Raw genomic sequence first — 23504 nt, forward strand, 5'->3', positions numbered from 1 at the left:
TGACGTTATGGAATGCTTCCATAAGCTTGAGTTATGGGCTTTTGCTTCATTGTAGACAGGATCATTTCAAACATTTGTATTTCTGCAACAGCGAAAAAGGCAAAAGAAAAACAAGGAAAAAAAGAAAAAAAGAAAAGCAAGTGGTTGGTTTGCCAAGGAGAAGCTGACAAATTTGTGAAGGGGGAAAATTCACTTTCAAGCTTGTGAGTGGGAGTCACAAACAAAAGTGAATCTCCAGAATCGGAAAAAAAAGTGTTGCATCTTGCACCGAAACATAAAAAAAGCAAAGAAAACAATCGAACTACCAACTTGACAGTGCCCTTTTAAGAACGATGGACAATTAAATTAAGTCGTGCAAACCATGGCACGTAAATGGTTTCTCATTCTTGATGGCATGCACCACATCTGTTTCCATGTTAGAAAGTGGAAAAATCCAGGAGAGAGAAAGCAAGGGGCAAACCACTCTATTTTTCCATGCAGCTTCTCTTACACATTCACTGCAGTGTGGGGGTTTTCAAAGCTGCACATGTGCCGACGGACATTGGCTGGTGGGCGAGATTTCTGGCTGCCTCTTCCTGAAGATGAAAAGAAAAAGATACTCAGTGAGTGAGTGGTTATACAGGTGAACAGATATGGCGGTTACACCACTCAGGTGGTGCCTGGGCCTGTGCGGGGTCTGGCCTGTCCCTGAGCCTTTGTCTGGTGGATCTCGGTCTCCGTGTCCAGCATCTTCTTTGCACCACCTGAGCACTTCTTACTGCCAGGCTCTGTTCTAAAATCCACATCAATGGAGTGTATTCTTACTTGTCTCCCATAAGATATCTCACTGTGTCTACTGTGAGTGCACCCACCCCAAATCAGCTCTTTCTCTCTGCTCTTGGTAAACCTCTTTATTTATTGTGGATTCTACCTCCCAGGGGGGACTTTCACCAATGGAGGTTGAATTGTCCCATTCACTATTCTCCTAACAGAAGCTCATGAACTTCACGTTCATGGTCCATGGCTTTGACACCTGTTGCTGTTGCAGGGACCGTACCTGAAGGTGTTAGTTGTCACTAGGGCCATGTCTGATGGTATCAGGGAGTCAGGGGAGGTACCTGGTGCCAGACCTCTCATATGCAAGGCATATGCTCTACCACTTGGGCTACATTCTAAGTCTTCAGCTTTCAGTTTTATTTGTACTGCCAGCTACCCTTCATTATGTGTTATCATAAAAGCATGGTTATTTCTTCTCATAAAAGTCATAGCTATTTCTTGGCTCTCACAAGATTGACTGTGTCTAATGGTGAATCAAAGGGGCTGAGGGGATGCCAATGGATCCTCATGTATGTTAAAAATAAATATACCCCCAAGGGGAGACTATAATTTCATTTCCTTGTTGGTTACTTCCTTCTATAGTACATACAATGTTGTGATAAGGGGGAGAGAGCATTAAACAGACATGACAAGACTTATCCATGGAGGGACCTTTTCATCAGTTGCTGGACTGAGAATAGATGGTGTTTTTCTGGATAGCCCTTCAGATGGTGGTAAGTTAAAACTTTCTTAATTCACTGCCACTCCACAGGAAAAAAATAAAAATATTTCACGATAATAAAGGTGGACCATGAGCAGATGCTGTTAGAGTATGGATGAAATTGGTTGAACTGGAGAAAAGATTCCATGTTAGATAATTCTTTAGTAAAATCCCCTAGAAGGCTCTAAAGCTTCATAAATCTGCTTAATGAATCATTGTTGGACCAATTAGCCCAAAATTTTCTAATAACCAACTAATGGAAGATTATTAACCTACTAATCAGAAGAAACCTGTAATAGCTTCAGGTATAGCAGGGGCCTTAACTATACTTTTTTAAACTATCACCAGAAAAGCAAAGGGTTAGAAATTCAGAATAGAAAGAGGAGATTTTGTAGGAATAGACTAGTCCTTTCCCATTCCAAGTCCTTTAGGCTGAGGCCTGGCTCAAACTGGGAAGATGTGAGTTTGAAACCTGAAGCAGAATAGAATGTTAACATTTAAAAAAGAACAGAATTTAATCTAAATGAAACAAGCAGTAAAAGGATTTTCTATAGCAATGTTGAGAATAAGGGAGTAATGAAATTAAACAATAGGTGTGTTTATATCAAGTGGACCATTTAAAAACCCGCATAAATGCGCACAATAAAGAACAATTTAAAAATTCTCACACAGAGATGAGAATTTGAGACATTCTTGTGTAACTTCATTACCACTTCAGAAATGTTTGTTTAAGAAAATGAAACAAAGAGATAATGTTTGCCATTGACCTTGCCAAAATAATATGTTCTTGACATTCAGTATGCCCACCTGAAATCACAAAAGTCATGAAAACATTAACAAGTAGATTATCAGTAATGAAAGAATGATATTTGAATATATGAATTAAAAAATTTAGAAGGAAGAACCTTTAACTCTTTAAATAATATTACATCATTTATATGACCGTTTTGCATTTATCATGACATAGGCAGACAATATTCTCAAAGTATTTAGCTTTGTCTTTTTAAATTACTATATTCCCTGTAATCCTCTAATTTTACCTTTCAATGGCTAAGACCCAGAGACTATAAAACCCAGCTCCCGGAAGAGAACAGTGCAGAGACTCCTGCCCCCATGCCTGGCTGTCCTCACCGGGGCCCCTTGGAGGGGAGCAGGTTGAGTTTCCGTCCCCGCCCCGACCAGGGCTCCGGCAGCCAAAGACCTCCAGAACCAGCCACCACCAAGCTGACACCACCCTCCACACGCATGAAGGTACCAGCAGAGGAATAAAGGCATGTGGGTCCCGGGACTGAGATCTCCAAGCCTGCTCGGATTGGGGCTGAGCATCCTCCACCCAGATCCTCCATGTTCCAGTAGGCAGGGGTCACACCCACCAACTGGCCCCCTGGCGCCGTGTAATCCCATCAACAACCAAGACCCAGAGACTATAAAACTCCACAACATCTTATTATCTCCTTCCTACTTTGGACAAACTGGCAGGTTACAGAATGTAACCTGCCCACACTGCAGTCTGGCAAACTCCCCGTGGAGTACCCAATATGCCAAATACCAGTAACAATGATGGGTCTCATTCTCCTAACCCTGAAAGAGCCTTGAATATGGCACTTTTTAAAAAAAATCTCAGGGCTAGGACGAAGGAGACGTTACTGGGGCCTGCTCGAGGCAATCGACCAACAACAGGATTGTCGTGATCACGATTCCCTGTAATCCTCTAATTTTACCTTTAGAAAATGTCTTTAAATAGCCTTAGGTAGGGTTGAGGGTTCAAGACCTTGGAAGGCTGATTTTATGGCACTGTGACCACTGAAGATGTAGGGACCCACAATGAAGACCTTTTGGTGTAGAATTTAGTGCTCTTTGGATATGTTCATTATATTATTACTAATTTTCTCTACATGTTCTGTAAGTCATATTTAATGGGAAATGGGAACATTCACTGGGCCTCTCCAGGACAGACTTTTGGCCTTCTCTCTAGTTCCATTGATTCAGGATCACAGCCTTTCACTAGCCACTTCTACCCAAAGATCACTACAACCCTCAGCAGCAAGGAGCCACCCTGACCAGGACACAAGCACATGAAAAAATGGGGGTCTTGGGGACCATCTACAGACTTCAAGTGATAGTGACTGCTTCTTCCTTGAACATGCAGAGCCACTGACCTAATATATAAAGTAAAAATCATGGGGGGGCTGGAGCAATAGCACAGCAGGTAGGGCGTTTGCCTTTCGTGTGGCTGACCCGGGTTCGATTCCCAGCATCCCATATGGTCCCCTTAGCACCTCCAAGGGTAATTCCTGAGCGCATGAGCCAGGAAGAGCCCCTTTGCATCGCTGGGTAATACCCCCCTCCCCCAAAAAAGGGAATCATGGCAAATACATACTCTGTGCAGTTACCTTGAAGGTTGCTACTCTGTTAAATCAATATCCTTAATATCCTTGAAGGGCAGACAGTGAGGGATCTGGGTGGGAGGGCAGGCTGAGGTAGGAGGGAGACTGCAAGGGGACACATTTGGTTCAGTTTTCAGGAGCAGCTATATAGTGGCTAGATGGAGGAAAGCCAAGCAGCCTCAGGGCTGTGTGTACACTGGTGGCAGCATGAAAGGCCTGTTGCAATGGAAACATCTGAGTACTACCCCTATCTCTTGCAATGGAATATTGAGTTACACAGCAAATGAAACGCCTTTACATGCTCAAAGAAACATCACAGAAGAAAGAATAGGCTTTGAGATAGCACTAATAATTTTTCCTTTGCATTTTCAACCAGGGGCCCCATGCTTTCAACCAAGGTCATGCGAATGATGTAACTGGCCCTGCCTTCTGGGATCTGGGATGATAAAAACTGCCACTATGGAAATGTCTAAACATTCGAGGTGACTTGTGCTGCTGACTTTAGCACAGAGTATGTTGTACCTTGACAGCTAGAACATCTGGGTCTCAGGCACTGGGACCAAGCTCTGAGGCCAACTTGGAATTCCTCCTGCAGTTAGTGTCAGTTCAGTGGTTCTTTTGAGGGTTTCTGGCACATACACACTGTCAACCAGACTTCATACTATAAACTAAGCAATTCGAAAGCCACCCAAATACACTCTTGGCTGGAAATGGTTATGGGGAGAACAACCAGGATCTCCTCTATGATATCTTTTTTTTTTAAATTTTATTTTAGTTTTGGGTCGCACCTGGCAAAAATTAATGCAGAGCCAGGGATTACTCCTGGCTCTGCACTCAGAAATTAACTCTTGGCGGTACAAGGGTGAACCATATGGGATGCCAGGGAAGGAATCTGAGTCAGCTGACAGCAAAGCAAATGCTCTCCCCACTGTCCTAATATTCCAGTCCCAATACCACTTCTTTAGGGTGTGTCTTTCATTTTGTGTTAAAATGAAATGCAAATTACCTATGCATACAAAAATACTTATATAATTTATTTTTATTTATTTTATGTATTTATTTATTTGCTTTTTGGGTCACAACCGGCAATGCACAGGGGTTACTCCTGGCTCTGCACTCAGGAGTTACTACTGGTGGTGCTCAGGGGACCATATGGATTGCTGGGAATCAAACCCGGGTTGGCTGTGTGCAAGGCAAATGCCCTACGCACTATGCTATCACTCCATCCCCAGAACATACTTTTATAAAAGGAACAGTTTATTGAAGTTATAGACTAGTCCTTGGAAAATATGATACCGCACTGGTCAATGGTATATAAACTGAGACAAGATCTTGACGTTAGTGTATTTTTAGCAACTGTAAAACCAATATTCAACCAATCAGATTCAGCAAGACAGAGTAAAAGCTTGGAGGAAAAACATAGCATATGGGGGCTTGTCAAATATATAAGTCCCAAATCTGTGCTTGAATCTTTTGGCAGAAACTGTGGATTAAAAGAAACTCTAGTTTGAAAGATTCTTTGTCAGTTTCGTCTGCTAGTACAATTTCTTTTCTTTATTCTCTCATCTCCTCTTACTTCTCTTGTCTTTACTCTACCCACATTCACTCTTCCCCCTTCTTCCCCTTTCTTCTTGCTATTCTTTGTTACAGCCTTGGTTTCAAGTTGATGAATTTTGCATGACTTTTCCCCATTTATTACCTTTATCCAATTTTTTTTGTTACATAAGCGAACGCCTCTGTTTTGTGTGGACACAATCCCATAAGATTTTGTTTTCAAATGCTGTTTCTGTCACCACAAGTCACTTATCCATCAGTTTCTATGCTACGGATACTTCTTACATGAACCTGAGACTACAGACACATGTGAACCGTTGTGAAATAGCAATAAGGATCACTAGAAAAGATCTCAGGAACCAGATACTTTGCATTTACCTTTTTCAGGTTAGGTTTTTAACCAAAAAGGACTATTCTACTAGTACGTGTGAAAATGCTTCCTGGTAGAAAATGTGGTCCCAGTCTTGAAGCCATTATTCTTAATGCCCTTTCTCTGAGGATTGCATAGATAAGAGACCAGACCTAGGGAATCTATCATATGCAGAACATAATCATAGGGAGTGAGCAACAGAAAGACAAAGGCAACAGAACTGAGCTTACACATTGAATGAAGGGTGGGAAGGGATCCTTGAGACACTGGTGGAGAAAATGATGCTTTCTGTTGGTGGGTGTGATGTTGAGATGATGTGTGCTTGAACCCATCATCAATGCTATTCCAAATCATGGCACCTCAATAAAAATGGGGAGGAAAAGAAACCATAGAACAAACAAATCCATAGTACCTCGAGTTGATGTTCATTTATGCACACCATTTAGTAACTTTTCTTACTCAGGACTTTTCATGCACAGTGGGTAGTGCATTTGCCTTGCATGTGGCCAACCCGGGTTTGATTCCTTGGCCCTTTCGAAGAGCCCGGCAAGCTCCTGAGAGTATCTCGCCCGCACAGCAAAGCCTGGCAAGCTACCTGTGACATATTACATATGCCAAGAGAGTAACAACAAGTCTCACAATGAAGTCTCACAATTACTGGGCCCGCTCGAGCAAATCATGAAGAAATCAAGAACAACGGGAGAACAGTGCTAGTAGAAAAAGATCTGAACTCTTTTCTTTCTGAATTTCTTTTCTTTTCCTTTTTGGCTGGCGAACATTAGCCACAGCAGGTCAAGGAAAAGGCAGGTATTCAGGCAGGTTAGCTGCTTGTGCCTGAGGTTGTATATTCTGGAAGTTTTGAAGGTGAATATGATTCACTTTCTAAATTGAGGGTCACAGGGAGCAGAGAGATCTCTCAGTAAGCTGTGACCATGGCTTGCATGACAGAGGTCTGAGTTTGCACCTGGATACCACCTGGTCCACAGAGAAATGTCTGGAGAGACCCCGAAGCACCGAGCCAAGAGTCTCCCCTGAGCACTGCTTAGCTGGTCCCGAAAATAGAAAGTCCCACCTGACAATGGTAGAGAAGCTATGTGCAACTGCTGCTTAAACGCATTAGTAAGTTAATGATATAACTCTAGCTGGTTCAGTCACATCAAGTTGAATAACAGACAATGTTAAAAAATACTCAATGTTGCCATTTAGGTTATTGCTTATGTTTTGCTATTTCAGGTAATGCTGCTATCAATATTCTTGGCAATGTCATTGCACAGAATAAGGGAGAGTTTCTATATCTATTCTATAGTATTGCTGATTGTACATGCCATTCACTTGGATTAATATATTGCCAAAATTCTCGTGAGAATCTGTATTGTTTTTCAGGTCTGTTTTTTGTTTGGTTTTGTTTGGGGCCATACCAGGACATACTGAGAGATTATTCCTAGCTCTACCCCCAGGATTTATTTCTGGCAGTGCTTGGGGGATTATATGAGGTGACAGGGTCGAACCTGAGTTAGCCATGTGCAAGGCAAGAAACTCTGGACTATCACTCCACCCCCTTGATTTTCCTGTTTGCTTTTGGGAGCATACCTGGTGTGCTCAGGACTTACTCTTGGCTCTGTGCTTAGGATCTCTCCTAGAGGGGATCCCTGTGAAGTACTGGGACTAGAACTTGGAATCACAGTGTGCAAGTTAACTGCCTTACCCCTATACCAAGTATCTGTCCCAGGTCTGATTTGCAGACCTTCTATTTTGTGAGGGGCACTGATACATTGGAGTCTCCAGGGATAACTCTAATGCTTGGACTCACTTTTTGCATAACAGCCTGGGGTCCTGAGGGCCATGTGATTTTTTTTTTACTTTGGTACACTATAGTAATATCAGGAGGCCTGGAGCCTTTCCTGACATATCTCAGCCAACGGTTTCAGCAGTTTGATGCAAGAACACAAGGACGTGATGTTTGACGATTACAAAAACCACATAGGTGGTGCTTGGGGACCTCCAGAATTACACCTGGAAGTGCCCAGACTGTCCAGGGCTGCACCCAGCCACGCATGTAACCCAGTAGCCCATGCATGTATGTAGCCCATGCATGTAGTACCACATAGCCCTGTAGGTATGAGCAATGCCAGCCATATGTGAGGCATGCTTCTTAAACTCTGAACCATTTCGCCAGCCTTCTGGGGACCCTGCGGTGTCAGAGACTGACTTGCTCCTCACATATATATTAGTCCTTTGTGCTAACTCCATTATCATCCTCAAACATTTTATATATTTTTTACCTTTTGATTATTTTGTTTGTTTTGGGCCATCTCTGGTAGTGCTCAGGATTTACTCTTGACTCTGTGTTCAAGGACCACTTCTGGTGGGGTTCAGGGGACCATGGAGGAAGCTAGGGATTGAACCCGGGTCAGCCACATGCAAGGTTAAGTGCCCTACCTGCTGTATTATTACTCCAGCCCCTACTTTTGATGTTTAAATCGGTTTCCAAACAAGAGCTGAACATTGCACTTTTTAAAAAGAATTTTCTTTTTCAGTGAAGCAGGACAGATTTTATTGAACAAAATTTACCAAAGAAAATTTGAAAGAGATAAAGAGAGGAATACATGCTTAAGAGAGAATATGGTCTTCTCCAGAGTGGAAACTAAAGAAGAGAGAGATGGGTGTTCAAGGGAGAACTTCAACGAGGCCTGTGTTTTTGTCTTTGTAAATCTATGGATGTTTCCTTTTTTTAATTTTTGTTATTTGTTTGTTGAAGAAGCACAGAGTATTTCCACCACATAAATTTTACAAGTAAGTAAATCATTTTGGAGTCTCTGAGGTCATTTTTCTGTTTTTCTACTACCTATGTTTCCTATGAATCAACAATTATTATTGAAGTCTTTATCAGATGGAAGGTTGGTTGTATGAGGTGAAGTAGTTTATAGGACGGGGTTTTTATTTCAATTTACTTCACAATGGAGAGCACAGAGGTTTGGCTGTCTATCACACTCAGTGGGTTTGGAGGTTGGCAGGTGAATGTTCAAAGATTTTAAGTATAGATCACTGTTGTATTGGTCAACCAGATATCTTTTCTAAAGCATAATCCCTCATTAGCTCCTTGAATTTCTTGAGGTAGATTTCAAGTAAAAAGACAAGTCAAATGGGTGGTTCTTTACCAAAGTTCAAATAATTATTCAGTTTAGTCACTTCCTCTAGCAGTGGTCACTGTGTACCTGTAGGTCAGTTTCTATTTTCTAATTATTTCTTTTAAAGTTTTTTTCTATGCTTGAAATACATAAATTTAACTTGAAGGAGAAAATGCATTTTCTATGTCTAAGGTTTTCCAACAACTTTATCTAGTGTTCTCCCCATCAGAGCTGTGTCACCATTTTCTCTGTTAAGTACTAGGGGACAGATCAATGAAGTCAGGAACTTGATAGTATCCGCTGGGGGATTTGCACAAAACTCCTGTCTTGACAACTATTTTCCTCTCCTGAGTCTCACCTTCTCAGCCTTAGGGCTCTGTCATGCTTTTCAAAGGTTTTTCGTTTAGATTGTGGCTTCCTGCCACACATAACTCCATAATTAGAAAAATGTCTTCCTGGAGAAACTTGACATGTTCTAGCAACTTTGCGGTTACAATTGGGTCCATTCAGGTTTTTTTCAGTTACTCAATATTTTTCTAGTTATCTTCACAGGCAGGTCTGTGGCAGAGAATGAAAGACTCTGATGAGAGGGGAGAGGGGCTGGAGAAATAGTACAGTGGTTAAGGTGGATGTCTGATCCTGGTTTGATCATCAGAACCACATGAGCCTCTTGAGCATTGCTAGATGCAACCCTGGAGTCTCCTTGGAATTATTTAGTGTGGCCCCAAGAGCATTGCTAGTGTAGCCTGGTAATTTCTGGTACCACAGGGCCTGACCAGCACTGCATCCTTGGGTGTTAGCATTGGACTTCTGACCCTATTTAAAAAGCATCATTTTGAAGTGGTCCCTAGGACACTTTATTTGGAAGGCTTCACTCTCAAATAAAAGAAACATTTTTTTGGGGGGTCACACCTGGTGATGCCCAGGGGTTACTCCTGGCTTTGCACAATCACTCCTGGTGGTGCTCGGGGGACCATATGGGATGCTGGGAATTGAACCTGGGTTGGCCGCGTGCAAGGCAAACGCCTTACCCACTGTGCTATTGCTCCAGCCCCCAAAAGAAACATTTTTAAAGCTCCATGATGGGTCAGTAGATAGTTCAGGAGTTAAGACATATACAAGGCCTGGGTTCAATCCCTAAGAGCACATTGCCTTCCTCCCATCCCCAGACATTGCTGGGTATGAGCCTGGAGCCAGGTATGTACGATCTTCAGCAGCAATTGCAGTGAACTATCCAGGTTCTCTAAGTATCACAGGATGTAGCCCCAAATTTCCCTGAATACCATTTGGGTGGTCCCTCCCCCAACCCTCCAAGGAGAAAAAAAAACACTCCATGGAAATAGACTGTGCATGTAAGAGGTGTTTGGCTTATCTTTTTATTTTTCTGATCTATCTAAATGCAGACATCAGCAAACGGCAAATGTTTTGAGGGAGAAGTTGAACATGTGTTAAAACTTCTTGTGCTTTTCATTTTTTCACACCCGCTTTATTTCTTTTTCAATGCTTGTATAGATAAAATAACTTGATATAAGTTTAAAATTTGCTTAAATAATGCATAATTAGAAGAGGAAGTCCCTGCAAGCATGTTAAATAATACATCCTAAAATAGAACATCATTCTTGGAATGCTTGCTAGTTTGGGGTGATAAGCTAGACGGGGGGCTTGGAAGAATCCAGACTTATGTTGTGGTTTTGATACTGACTAGCTTTGTCTTCCCAAAAGAGTCCCTCTATCATCCATGCTTCAGTTTTTTTATATTATTTTTTAATAGTATCCAATGATCTTCTATATGTAGACTCACAAGAGCTCTTCTGTCTTCTCTCCTCTCGTTGGCTGCATGGACCTGTATACTCAAAGTCTAGTCATTGCAGAAACTTAAAGAAGACCCTAAAGAAAAGCAGTGACAAACCATGTGCTCACTTCTCAGGTTTTTTTTCTGTGGAATTTTAAACTCATATATCCTCATTTAGAATACTCTCTAGCCTTGTCTTTGATGAACTAATGCCCTTGTTCTTGTTGGGAGCTATTTTGCTGTTTCCATCTATTTCACTCTAACTTACGCGAAAGTTTTATCAGGTTTCTTAAGTTCAGTATTTGCTCAACTGATGACTCTGAAAAAGATGATTCTTTCTCTTTTCAAAATGTTTCCTGAATTGATAGAGAAGGGAGCACCAAATAAAGGGTGTTTGAAGGATGCTCCCAGGAGGGGAGATGCATGTTGAAAGTAGACTATGGACTGAACATGATTGCCACTCAGTGCCTCTTTTGCAGACCACAACACCCAAAAGGAGAGAGAGAACAAAAGGGAATGCCTTGCCACAGAGGCAGGATGGGATGGGGGGGGAGGGGTTGGGTGTGGGAAGATCCTGGAATCCATGGTGGTGAAAAATGGGCACTGGTGGAGGAATGGGTATTTGATCATTGTATAATCGAAACCCAAGCACAAAAATTTGTAAATCTACAACTGTACCTCATGGTATTTCACTAATAAAAATTTTAAAAAAATGTTTCTGACTGGAGAACACTCCCACTCTTCAAAAAAATCCGTGCTTTGGGGCTGGAGGGATAGGAAAGCAGGCAGGGTGCTTGCTTTGCATGCTGTTAACCCTGGTTTGATCCCTGGCATCCCACAGGATCCTCAGAGCTGTAGGAGAAATGATCCTTGAGCACAGGACCAGGAGTAAGCACTGAGCACTGCTTAGCATCGCCAGAATGCCTACCCCAAACTGTTCACATATTCTACACAATTTTAAAATGATCATTGTCATTTACCTTGTTGCAAAGGATATTACATTTCTGCATCTCTCCGTTTTTTTCACAAATTATTGATGCCAATTTTCCTTTTCTTATAGCAAGCTAGCTTTAAGAACTTTAAGAACACAATTTGTGTCAATTTGTCATTCTGCACTACCCACACCCCCTCATCCAAACATTGAGAAATAAAAAAGAAATCATGTGTTTTCATATGTAGATTAATTAGTAAAAGTAAAAAGTAAAGACCCTCCCGTTGATCATCGATTTGCTCGAGCGGGCCCAGTAACGTCTCCATTGGAGACTTTGTTGTTACTGTGTCTGGCATATCGAATACTCTCGGTAGCTTGCCGAGCTCTCCGAGAGGGGCGGAGGAATCGAACTCAGGTCGGCCATGTTGGCTGCGTGCAAGGCAGACGCCCTACCCGCTGTGCTATCGCTCCAGCTCATAGGATACTTTAAGAAAAAAAAGTGCTTTTAAAAATTGGGGTCTCTTGAGTACTATCAGCAGTGTTCTCAATCACAAAACTGTAACTATGCCGTGATTGCTGTTGGTTTTTTTGTTTGTTGTTTGGTGGGGGGGGAGGGGAGTCACAAAGAAAAACAAAAAAAAGTGCTATTACAGAAGAGAGAAATGAATTATCTGGGGCCTACAAAGATAAATGATCACCTGTTTATAGTAAGTGTTGAATGAATGAGTAATGAGTAAACAAAAGCTAACAGAATAAATTATTAATATTAAAATGTGTCTTTTAATATTAATAATGTAAATTATAAAATATTAAAATTAAAATATTATACCTGTAAAGGTGATTAGAGGCTGCACCAAAAGCCTCCATCCCTCTCGGAGAGCCCAGCAAGCTACTGAGAGTATCCTGCGCACACGGCAGAGCCTGGCAAGCTACCCGTGGCTTACTCGATATGCCAAAAACAGTAACAATGATGGTCCTCATTCCCCTGACCCTGAAAGAGCCCCCAATATGCCATCAGACTATACTAGCACATGACAGGGTCGAATGGATAGGTTACTGGCACCCACTCAAGCAAATCGATGAACAACGGGGTGATAGTGATAGCAATAAAATATGTCTTGAGTGGATCACTTTGGTATTTGCAAGAATATCACTTAATCACTTAATCACTTAACTTCCCGTTAGTCGTCGATTTGCTCGAGCGGGCGCCAGTAACGTCTCCATTTGTCCCTGTCGCGTGCTAGTGTAGCCCAATGGCATCTCTTCGCTCCGGGAACATGGAGGGCCTCAAACCGATCGTTCATGATCTTGACAAAGAAGTCTGACCATCTGGTAGGTGGGCGGCCACGCGGTCTCTTGACATCCCGTGGAATCCAATCAGTAACAGCTCTAGTCCAACGGTCGTCTTTAAATCTCATTACGTGACCAGCCCATCTGATTTTCGACACCTTGGCATATGAGACAGCGTCCCTGATCCTTGATCGTCAACGGATGTCAGAACTCCGGATTCGTTCTCTCATTTGAGTGAAACGTGATATTCCAAGCATAGCTCTTTCTATTCTTCTTTGGGAGACCTGAATGGCGTTCTCATCTTGTTTGCGTAGGGCCCAGGTCTCTGAGGCATATGTTAATGCAGGAAGAACAGTGGAATCAAAGAGATGTGCCCGGAGCCGGAGGTTCTTCGTCCTCTTAGCTATTTCTTCGACGTTCTTGAAGGCGTTCCAAGCCGCTCTCTTCCTCCTGCGCAGCTCGGGTGCCAGGTCATTTGTCATGTTGACCTCTCGACCTAGGTACACATAGCTGTTGCATTCGGAGATGGTCGTTCCATTGAGAGCGAATGGGGCATCAGGAACAAGGCTGTTTCTCATAAACATTGTCTTCGTAAGATTCAGCTGTAGTCCTACCTTCCCACACTCACGGTCAAAGTCGGCCAGCATTTGTGCCGCTTGGCTGATGTTTGGTGTTATTAAAACAATGTCATCAGCAAAGCGGAGGTGGTGTAGTTGCCGACCATCTATCTTCACTCCCATTCCTTCCCATTCCAGTCGTCACATGATGTTCTCGAGGGTGGCGCTGAAGAGTTTCGGTGAAATGGTATCACCCTGCCGCACCCCTCTCTTGACATCAACGATCACTTCTTTGTAGAATGGTGAGATCCTGGTAGTGAATCCGCAATACAGCTCACGGAGGATACTGATGTATTGGGCTTGAATGCCCTGATTGGCTAGGGCTTCAATGACTGCTTCCGTCTCAACAGAATCAAAGGCCTTCTTTAAATCAATGAACGTTAAGCAGAGCGGCATCTTGAACTCCCGAGAAACCTCAATGAGCTTGGTTACCGTGTGGATATGGTCGATGGTGCTGAATCCTTTGCGGAACCCTGCTTGCTCACATGGTTGTCCTTCATCTAGTGTTCTGCCAATCCTATTCAGGATGACTCGAGTGAACAGCTTGTAGATGACAGACAATAGGCAGATCGGGCGATAGTTGCCAATGTCATGGATGTCTCCCTTCTTGAACAGTAGTACGGTCCTGCTGGTTTTCCATTGGGATGGAACCTTCATTCAGACAGGTAGCGAGTGAAGAGCCGAGCCAGTGTATTGATGAGTACTGACGGCAGGTTCTTCAGGTGTTCAGGTCTGACCTTGTCTGGGCCGGGTGCTGTTTGCTTCTTTATCAACGAAATGGCGTGTCGGATTTCGGAAGGGAGAACGTTAGGAACGCCATACCCATCCTGTGGAATTTGGTATGTCAGCAAGTGGACATGGCTATCGAAGAGATTTGAGTAGAAGTCATGGATAATCTTCTCCATTGCCGTTCTGGAGGATGTGATGGATCCATCAGGACGTCGGAGGGCAGTCATCTTGCTCTTATAGTTGGCAAAGGACAGGCGGGCCTTACGAATACTTTTCCCGGCTTCTGCCGCATCTACCAGTACTTCTGCTCTTCTCTCTTTGAGGTCTTCCTTGATCGCATCTCTGCACTGCTTTGCAAGCTCGGACGTTAGCTTGCGGTTGCCTGAGGCATGCGCCAAACCACGCTGGCGAATTAGCTCAAGAGTTTTCGAAGATAGGCGACTTTTTGTGGCTATCTCTCTCTTGGCGTTCCTCACACATTCATGGAGGTGCTGAACCAGTCGATCGTATTCCTCGTCAATGTTGTCAACAATGGCGTCTTCCCATGTTGCCGCAATAGTACCAAAGAGTTCCCAGTTGGTGGTCGTTCTGGGAGTTCTCTTTTTGAACTTTGCAGCCCTTTCTCCCCGCTCTGTGAAGTAGAATTTTGCACGAAGGAGACGGTGGTCCGATCCCGTTCGAAATTTTGGGACAACAGCGACATCAGTCAGGCAAAACCGTCGATTGAATATGATGTGGTCTATTTCGTTGTGGAATCGTCCACCGGGAGACTCCCATGTCCATCGTTTAGATTCTGCCTTCTGGAACTGTGAGTTACCATGAATGGTCTTGGTCGACATGATGAACTCAGACAGTCTCTCACCCTGTTCGTTCCATTCTAGGCCATGGATCCCGATGTGAATTTCTTCAGCTGATCTTCTCGGTCCTATCTTGGCATTAAAATCACCCACAATGATCTTGTAGAAGGTGTGGTCTTCTTTATAGAACTTCTCTAGCTCCATGTAGAACTTCTCGATTTCTCTTTCATCATAATGAGATGTTGGTGCGTAGACAACGAAGATAGAAACTGCAGGCAGTGAGCCACATCTATTCAAATGTAAACGTCCGATTCGGGTTGTTAGGCATTCGAATGAATCAATGCTCTTGGCCAAGTTTGTGTTGACAAGGACACCGACGCCTCCAACACCTCTTTTATCGCATGTTCCGAGGAACAATTCTTCTCCAGTGTCGAAAACGGCATGGTGAGATTTGTGCCTTCTTGTCTCGGTCAGACCAATGATGTCGTACTTGATCATTCGCGCTTGTACCATCAGGTCCTCGATGGATGCATCTGATGCTAGCGTACGTGCATTGAAAGTACAGACGATCATTTTTGTCTTCCTTCGTTGTGGCAGCCTAGGTCGGCCTTGAGATTTTATCGGCCTCTCCTTTCTCATCCTTCTCAGTGCTGCCATGTCGGTGAAGCCTTCAGGGTCAGGTGAATGAGGCCAGTTGTAGTTACTGGTTTTGGCATATCGAATACACAGCGGATAGCTTGCCAGGCTCTTCTGTGCGGGCGGAATACTCTCGGTAGCTTGCCAGTCTTTCCGAGAGGTATAGAGGCTTTTGGGGTGACCTCTAATCACCCTTGTAGGTGTTACCATATTTGAACCCTATCAAATATGGTACGACAATTGCAAGAATATAAACATTACTTATTGATTTTATTACTAATATCTAAATTAATCTAGTATTAAATATAAAACTAAAACTTAAATTAAAAATTAAGTAAAATTAATTTAAATTTTTTATTTGGAGGTCACACCCAAAAGTATTCAGGGGCTACTCCAGATGCTTCTAAGATGGGGCTTAGGGCACCACGTCATAGCACTGATCAAGTTCAGGCCTGATGCATGCAAAACACATGCTCCAAACTATTGAGCTATCTCTCCAGTCTGAAATTTAATATTTTTCTTAGTAAAACTGTATATATATAAAAACTAAGTAAAGTAAAAGTAAAGGCCCTCCTGTTGATCATCGATTTGCTTGAGCGGGCCCAGTAACGTCTCCATTGGAGACTTTGTTATTACTGTGTCTGGCATATCGAATACTCTCGGTAGCTTGCCCGGCTCTCCGAGAGGGGCGGAGGAATCGAACTCGGGTCAGCCATGTTGGCTGCGTGCAAGGCAGATGCCCTACCTGCTGTGCTATCGCTCCATTGCTAATTGTGTTTTTTTCCTATATGTAGGTTTTAACTGAAGGTTCCTTTTGCTACCTTATTTTGCTCTCCTATATTTTATAATTGTCATGAGAGATATTTTTCACACTTTAAATATAAAAAGCAAAGGTTGCCGTGATTACAAAAAATGCATAAATTCAGGAGTAAAATTTTCTCTCCTCTCAGTCTTAGCCCATAACCTAAGATAGTATATGACACCTATTATATATTTTATTTTGCCAAAACCCTTTTATGTAAAAGTTCTAAACTATATGAGGATCCACTAAAAAGATCAAGAAGAAAGTATAGTTATCAGAAATTCATACTAATATATTTAATGCAAATCCATTCTAATAAATTTAATGTAAATTTTAATATAATTATAAATTAATAGAAATATATTTGATGTAAATTAGAACTTGTTTTTAATACAGAATTCTTGTATGTGAATCTGCAGATTTCTGTAGTACATTAAACATTTGTTCTGTAAACAAATGCTTTATTTTACATAAATTTACATTAGATTTTAAGCATTTATTCTCACATTAAGCATCTTTACTAAGAGAAAAGCAAAATTAGAAAATGACTGTTACATAAGAGGAGGAGAATTTTGCTATGTTCAAAGATAAATCTGAGATCCAACATTTCCAAAAAGATTTTTTAAAAAATATTTTATCTGATTTATGACAGAGGAAGAAAAATAAGGATAATAAAAACTTAAAATCTTCACTTCAAAATAACAATTTGCCAAAAGGTAAAATCTTTACTTCAGGATGCCCTAGACGTTGATCTATTCTTGGCACCATCTATAAAAATTAACTCAAGAGACATTACAATCATCTATTGGATAGACCTGTGGCAGCTGGATGACAAGGTTTACGCTACAATTGCAAGAAAAAAGTGTCTTTGCACTTTCTGTCTGTCTGATTCTGGCCGCCCAGATCTAATAGTGGAAGGAATACCGAAGAAAAATAAAGAATATATTCAATTAAGAGACTTCATACGAAGTAAGAACTTGTTTTGTGCAAAGAATCATCTAACATAATTTAGTTTTTTTAAAAAGATGCATTATAACTGATCAAGCGGTTCTATGGCCATGATCCCAGAGACACACAAGCGAAACTTGGAACCTAGCGGCTTTTGGCAGAAATGCATTAGGATTTCGCATTAGGTTGCCAATGGGCCATCCCAGGTGGGAAAAGTGCTGTCCCCCTGCCTTTTCCCCCTGATGGCTCGGTGGCTGCCATCTTCCAGAGGCCATTAGACAGTCAGGTAGGGGCCCATAGTGTTGAGATATGCAGGGCCTCATGGGGTGTGGGTGGTGCCCATCCTTGACCTCCCCCATCCCAATGAGACCCCAAATGGACTTTCTGGCTACTGATCAAGCTGCTTAATGACCATGATTCCAGAGACACACAAGCAGCTTTTGGCAGAAATCCCTGCTGGGAACCCAGCAGCTTTTGGCAGAAATCCCTCCAGATTTAATTCATAAAATTTCAGAATTCCAAAATCATATGCTAGCCATAATAAGCAATAGAAAACAAATTGTTCAATGTTGACTTTTCAGCAGGTCTGAGCATTGAGGGAAAATCCCTAATAATAATGGTGGGTCTGGTGTCAAAATGAATGTAACCAAAGTAGAAAGAGAGTAATGTGGAAATCATCTGCCACACAGGTAGGGGGATGGGGTGGGATGGGGGGTATACTGGGATTTTTGGTGGTGGTAAATGTGCACTGGTGAAGGGATGGGTGTTTCATCATTGTATGGTTGAGACTTAAACCTGAAAGCTTTGTAACTGTTCTCACGGTGATTTAATAAATAAATTTAAAAAATATAAAAAAGAGATACATTACAGTAAAACTCAGTTATAAAGTTTCTAAAAGAAAACAGGAAATTTTTAGAACCTTAGAGTATAAAGATATTCTCTACAGTAAAGCATTATTCATAAAATAAAAACAAGAAGTTGGATTTTATTCAAAACATACCACTAAGAACTGAAACATTCACCTGAAAAAAAAAAAAGAACTTGTACCTGGATTACAAAACCAAGTTTTATAAACCAATATAACAAAATATGATTGACCTAATTAATAACAATAAAATTGGATAGAAATTTTATACAAGAAGGGATAAAAATGGCCATAAGTATATTAAAAGACTCTCAAGATCATTACTCATCACAAAAATGAAAATTAAAACTATAATTAAATACTACCACACATATTAATGAGGCTAAAATGTAAAAGACTATCAACACCAAATGTATCTCATACATTCTTATTAGGAAATAAAAGTACAAAAAATTACAGTTGAAATATGACAATTTCTTAAATATGCACCTGCCTTACCATCAAGCAATCTCACTGCTAGCCATATACCCCCAAGAAATGGAAATAAATGCATATAAAAACAAGCTACATGTATGCTTTCTATAGTGTTATTTGTAGCAATAAGAGTTGGAAAGAGTCCAATAACGCATCCACAAAGTATACTAATGAATTCCAGTCTACTCATGCAATGTAATACTACTCACCAATTAAAAAAATATGTCAATTAACCATTTATACATGCAAGAAAGTTAGATGTCTCTCAAAAAAAAAAAGAACAGAGTATCTGCAAAATGGTTTCTCTTTGAATAACAGGCCAGATAATTTCTGGGGAGAGAAATTAGAATAGTGAGTGGTACCTGTTGATGAAGATTGGAATAGATACAAAGGGACATGGGGATTCTTTCTAGGGTGATGAGAGTGATTTAAACCTTGATTGAAAGCTTGTCACAGGCTGTATTGCACACTTGTATCATATTGCCACCAGTATTTATGCCAATTGCTATAAATATGAGATGAAATTTTGTATTTTTCTGTTATTGAATAGGGAGCCAGAGAGATAGAGCATTTACCTTATATGAAGCCAACCCAGGTCTGTCTCCTGCACTCCATATGGCCTCTTGAACCCAACTAGGAGTGATCTCTGAGCAAAGCTAGGAGTAAGCCCTGAGCACCACTGTTGTGACCCAAAAAGCAGCAAGAAATGTGGACCAGAGAGATACTATAGTGAGTAAAGCTCTTGCATATACAGTAAGACTTTGTATGCACCAAACATGGATTCTCTTCTCCACATTTTATATGCTTCTCCCTGATCCCAATCAGTACAGGGCCAGGAGTAATCCCTGAATAGTGTAGGGTGTGGCCTAAAAGCAAACAAAGAAAAAAAGTAAAAAAAAAAACTAAACTAAAAAACCAAAACAAACAGAAAAACTGCTATAAAATAAAGTAATAAATTTATAAAATGTGAATATGTAGCCATTTAAAAGAAATTCAACATCCTTGAAGAAGTAAGCAAAACAATAGGTAAAGGCCCTCCCGTTGATCATCGATTTGCTCGAGCGGGCCCAGTAACGTCTCCATTGGAGACTTTGTTGTTACTGTGTCTGGCATATCGAATACTCTCGGTAGCTTGCCGGGCTCTCCGAGAGGGGCGGAGGAATCGAACTCCGGTCGGCCATGTTGGCCGCTTGTAAGGCGAATGCCCTACCGCTATGCTATCGCTCAAGCAAAACAATAGCAAAAAGATATTATGGTTATAGGTTAAGAGTTTTAAAATTTAAAGATTTGTGATTATACATTGAAAGAATATTGTATATCTGATACTGACTTAAGGCAGCAACAGCAGTACATTTTCCTATAAATTCATATGCACTTCCTAAAAATGGGCAGCAATGTATCTTATCAAAGAAACATCATCACATATTTTATCAGAGAAATATATTATCCTAAGTATTAGTAGAAGCAAAGTTTTCCATTAAGTCAACTGAAACATATGAAAGATTCTTAGCACAGAATGTATGCCCTAAATTTTTGGTTGTTTGTTTTAAGCACCACACCTGGCAGTGCTCAGGGCTTACTCCTGACTCTGTACTCAGAGAGTGCTCTGTACTCTGTACTCAGAAAGTACTTTGTGGTTCTTTGAGAGAATTTGCGTCGGAGAGGTTATGTGGTGTCACCCATATATAGACACAGGTCATCTGTATGCAAGATAAGCATCCTACCCACTGTGCTATTACTCTGGCACCAGCATACTGATTTCATTCAAGAAAAATTCATGTTTGCTGGACTTTTTGAAGATCAACTGTTTCTGATAAACAGAAGCTAATTAAATGGCATGATCATAAGGCCTGGAGGTAAGCAACATTTATTTTCTGGCAGAACTAAGATTAAGTGAGAATAAAATTAAAGGAAACTATAGTATGTATATATACTCAGATAATGTTGATATGGTTAATATATTTTGTTATATTATTATTTTGCTGTTTTGACATAGCTAGAGGTGCCTAGGGCTTATTTCTGGCTCTTTGCTTTAAAAAATGTTTTTTATTTTAGTGAATCATTAGGAGATGCAGTTATAGACTTAGAAATGTTGATGATTACGCTTCAATCAAACAATGTTTGAGTAACCATCCCTCCACCAGTGCCCATTCTCTACCACCAATGTTCCCAGTGTCCCTCCCGCCACCCCCTCCCCTTCCCATCCTCTGCTTCTGTAGCTACTTGGTGCCAATATTGCAAACCATAACACCCAAAAGGAAAGAGAGAGCAAGAGGAAATGTGTCTGGCTCTGTGCTTTTATCAGTCTTGGACGTTCTTGGGGAGGATCCACAATGCTTGGGATTGAACTCTGGTTAGCTTTGCACAAGGCAAACATCCTATCCATTGTTATATCTCTCTACCTGGTAAAACTATGTTCAAAGGATGGATGAATTGTAGTGTATACTAACTTTTTTTTTCGATAACTAATCATCAGGGGCAGTATACTTATTCTAAGACCTTTGTATATTTTGTGAAATAATATAAATCTATACATCTGAGATCATTTATTTCTATCATCCGTTTCCTTGGGAACTAGGATAAAGGAAAGATATATGTAGCAAATGATAACACAGGAGTTGCCTGTGATTTTCTGGATCATACAGGCTGAGCAAAGAATATAACTGATAGTCCACAGAACACTAATTCTGAATTGGTTCTTAAACCTACCAATATATCCTCACAATTTACCATCTCTGAATGATATTATGGCATATGAATATGGAGTGTTTACAGGTAGAGTGTGATAAGCATAATTTAGAAATTATCTCCACTGCTAAAGATAAAAAAAAAACAACTAAACAACTAAAGCCTACGGAAGTATGCGACCAACATAATGTGCTTCTGAGGACTATGCGCAAAGATGGGTGACCTTGACACTCTGTAGGAAGATTGGCATAGCAGCACTGTGAGGAGAAACAATGGTTTCAATGCCACGGTAAATTATGATACCTCAGTAAAAAAGAAAAAGAAAAGAAAGTGCCTCCCAATGGTCCATCTGGGACCTGGTCGGTGGTCTTGCTGTTACTCTCCCCACCATTCACTGCTGCAGTCATGGCATGAGAGAGATCCTACAGGAGTTGAGGAGTTTGCCTTGCATGCAACCAACCCTGGCTCAATCTCAGCACAGATCACAGCTGAGTGCGATCCAAAAACCCAGAGACCACCCCCCCGCCTCCACAAAAAAAATCTATGAGCAGAGTAAAACTTGTATTAAACAAGTTCATATAATAAGAATGCAATATGTCAAAACTCTAATTTGACTTTTGATGAGGAATTATACAGGATTTAGAATCACTGTCACTGTCACTGTCCTCCCGCTGTTCATTGATTCGCTCCAGCGGGCTCAGTTAAGTCTCCATTGTGACACTTGTTAATAACTTGTTACTGTGTTTGGTATATCCAATACATCACAAGTAGCTTGCCAGGCTTTGCCATGCAGGCGAGATACTCTCGGTAGCTTGTCAGGCTCTCCAAGAGGAGTGGAGGAATCAAACCTGGGTCGGCTGGTTGGGCCACATGCAAGGCAAATGCCCTATCCACTGTGCTCTCGCTTCAGCCTGGGATTTAGAATATTAAAATGAAAGCAGAGAGACTTCTAAATAAGAGAAGACAATAATTAATGGTGAAGGAATTGCAGTGGCAAAGTTCAATACTAAACATTTTTGTGACAGTAGTCTAAGATAGCTTGTTCCATACATTTAGTTCTAAGGATCATCTTCTCATTTGGGTTTAAATTTCCAGAGGCCCCATGGTCACCGGCCATTTCTAATGCTTGTTTCAGTCACTGCTTTTCTGTCATTTCATGTTTGAGCAATGTCCCCCTTTACAGATCACTCATGCTGTACATGTGCCCTTTACAGATCACTCATGCTGTACATGTGCTTGTACATTTTATCTAGTAATAGTTCAAATGTTAGACTTTGGAGTCAAACAACTCCAGGGGACTCCACAGGAGATGGGTATTAGAACTGAATTTTGTCAATGAAAACTTTTTCCTCTATGCTTATTTCATTTGACCTCTCATTGTCAAAGCCTTAGATCAAGTTTCTATTATCTCCCACCTAGACCCTGCCACAGCCTCCTTGCTGAGACCCAGCCTTTCTTCTTGATCTCCGGCACATCTCTGGCACTAAAGATGGAGTGTGAGTTCTTTAGTATACATCTCACCAATCACAGAATACCTGTTTAGTTACTTCAGTGAATTGCCACTGTTCAGAGGATGAGATGCAAGAGAGTGCACCATCTGGCCATAGGTAACCTTCACTCTCTTAGAAATTAGCACTTCCCATATTTCTTGACTCCAGACATCTGGGTAATCCCCCAATGGTTACCATTTCAGACAGCCTCAGTATTAAAATCCCCTATTAATTTCCTCCCATCTTTTACTAAACCCCCCTTTTCGTCAGATGTCTGAGCCTCCTCCTAGAAACATTTACAAATTCTATGCACTGGATCTGGTTAGATTCATCTAATGATACTCTAAAAGACCATGTATTTATCGTTATATTCACTTGACTTGCAATTACTCATCCAATATCTGGTATCCTGGTTAGATTTCGGTTTAAACAAAAAGATAAAGTGGATCTGTTTTGTTCATCATGAAATTCTTGCATTTGTCCTCCACCA

General features: G+C 41.2%; 1 protein-coding gene across 2 annotated transcripts in view; it reads right to left on the bottom strand.

Moving 5' to 3' along the window:
- Window positions 1-23504, bottom strand: part of GRM1 (glutamate metabotropic receptor 1) — a 493073-nt gene that overhangs the window by 8715 nt on the left and 460854 nt on the right. The window contains exon 8 of one of the 2 annotated variants that reach the window (XM_056126176.1): window positions 491-575. The exons of the other annotated variant lie outside the window; for it this stretch is intronic. Coding sequence (XP_055982151.1) covers window positions 515-575 — 61 coding nt within the window. The 3' untranslated portion in view covers window positions 491-514. The remainder of the gene's footprint in view (window positions 1-490; window positions 576-23504) is intronic. 2 annotated transcript variants of the gene reach the window in all.

Source organism: Sorex fumeus, unplaced genomic scaffold, assembly GCF_029834395.1.
Source record: "Sorex fumeus unplaced genomic scaffold, SorFum_2.1 ptg000061l, whole genome shotgun sequence".
Taxonomy (NCBI): Eukaryota; Metazoa; Chordata; class Mammalia; order Eulipotyphla; family Soricidae; genus Sorex; species Sorex fumeus.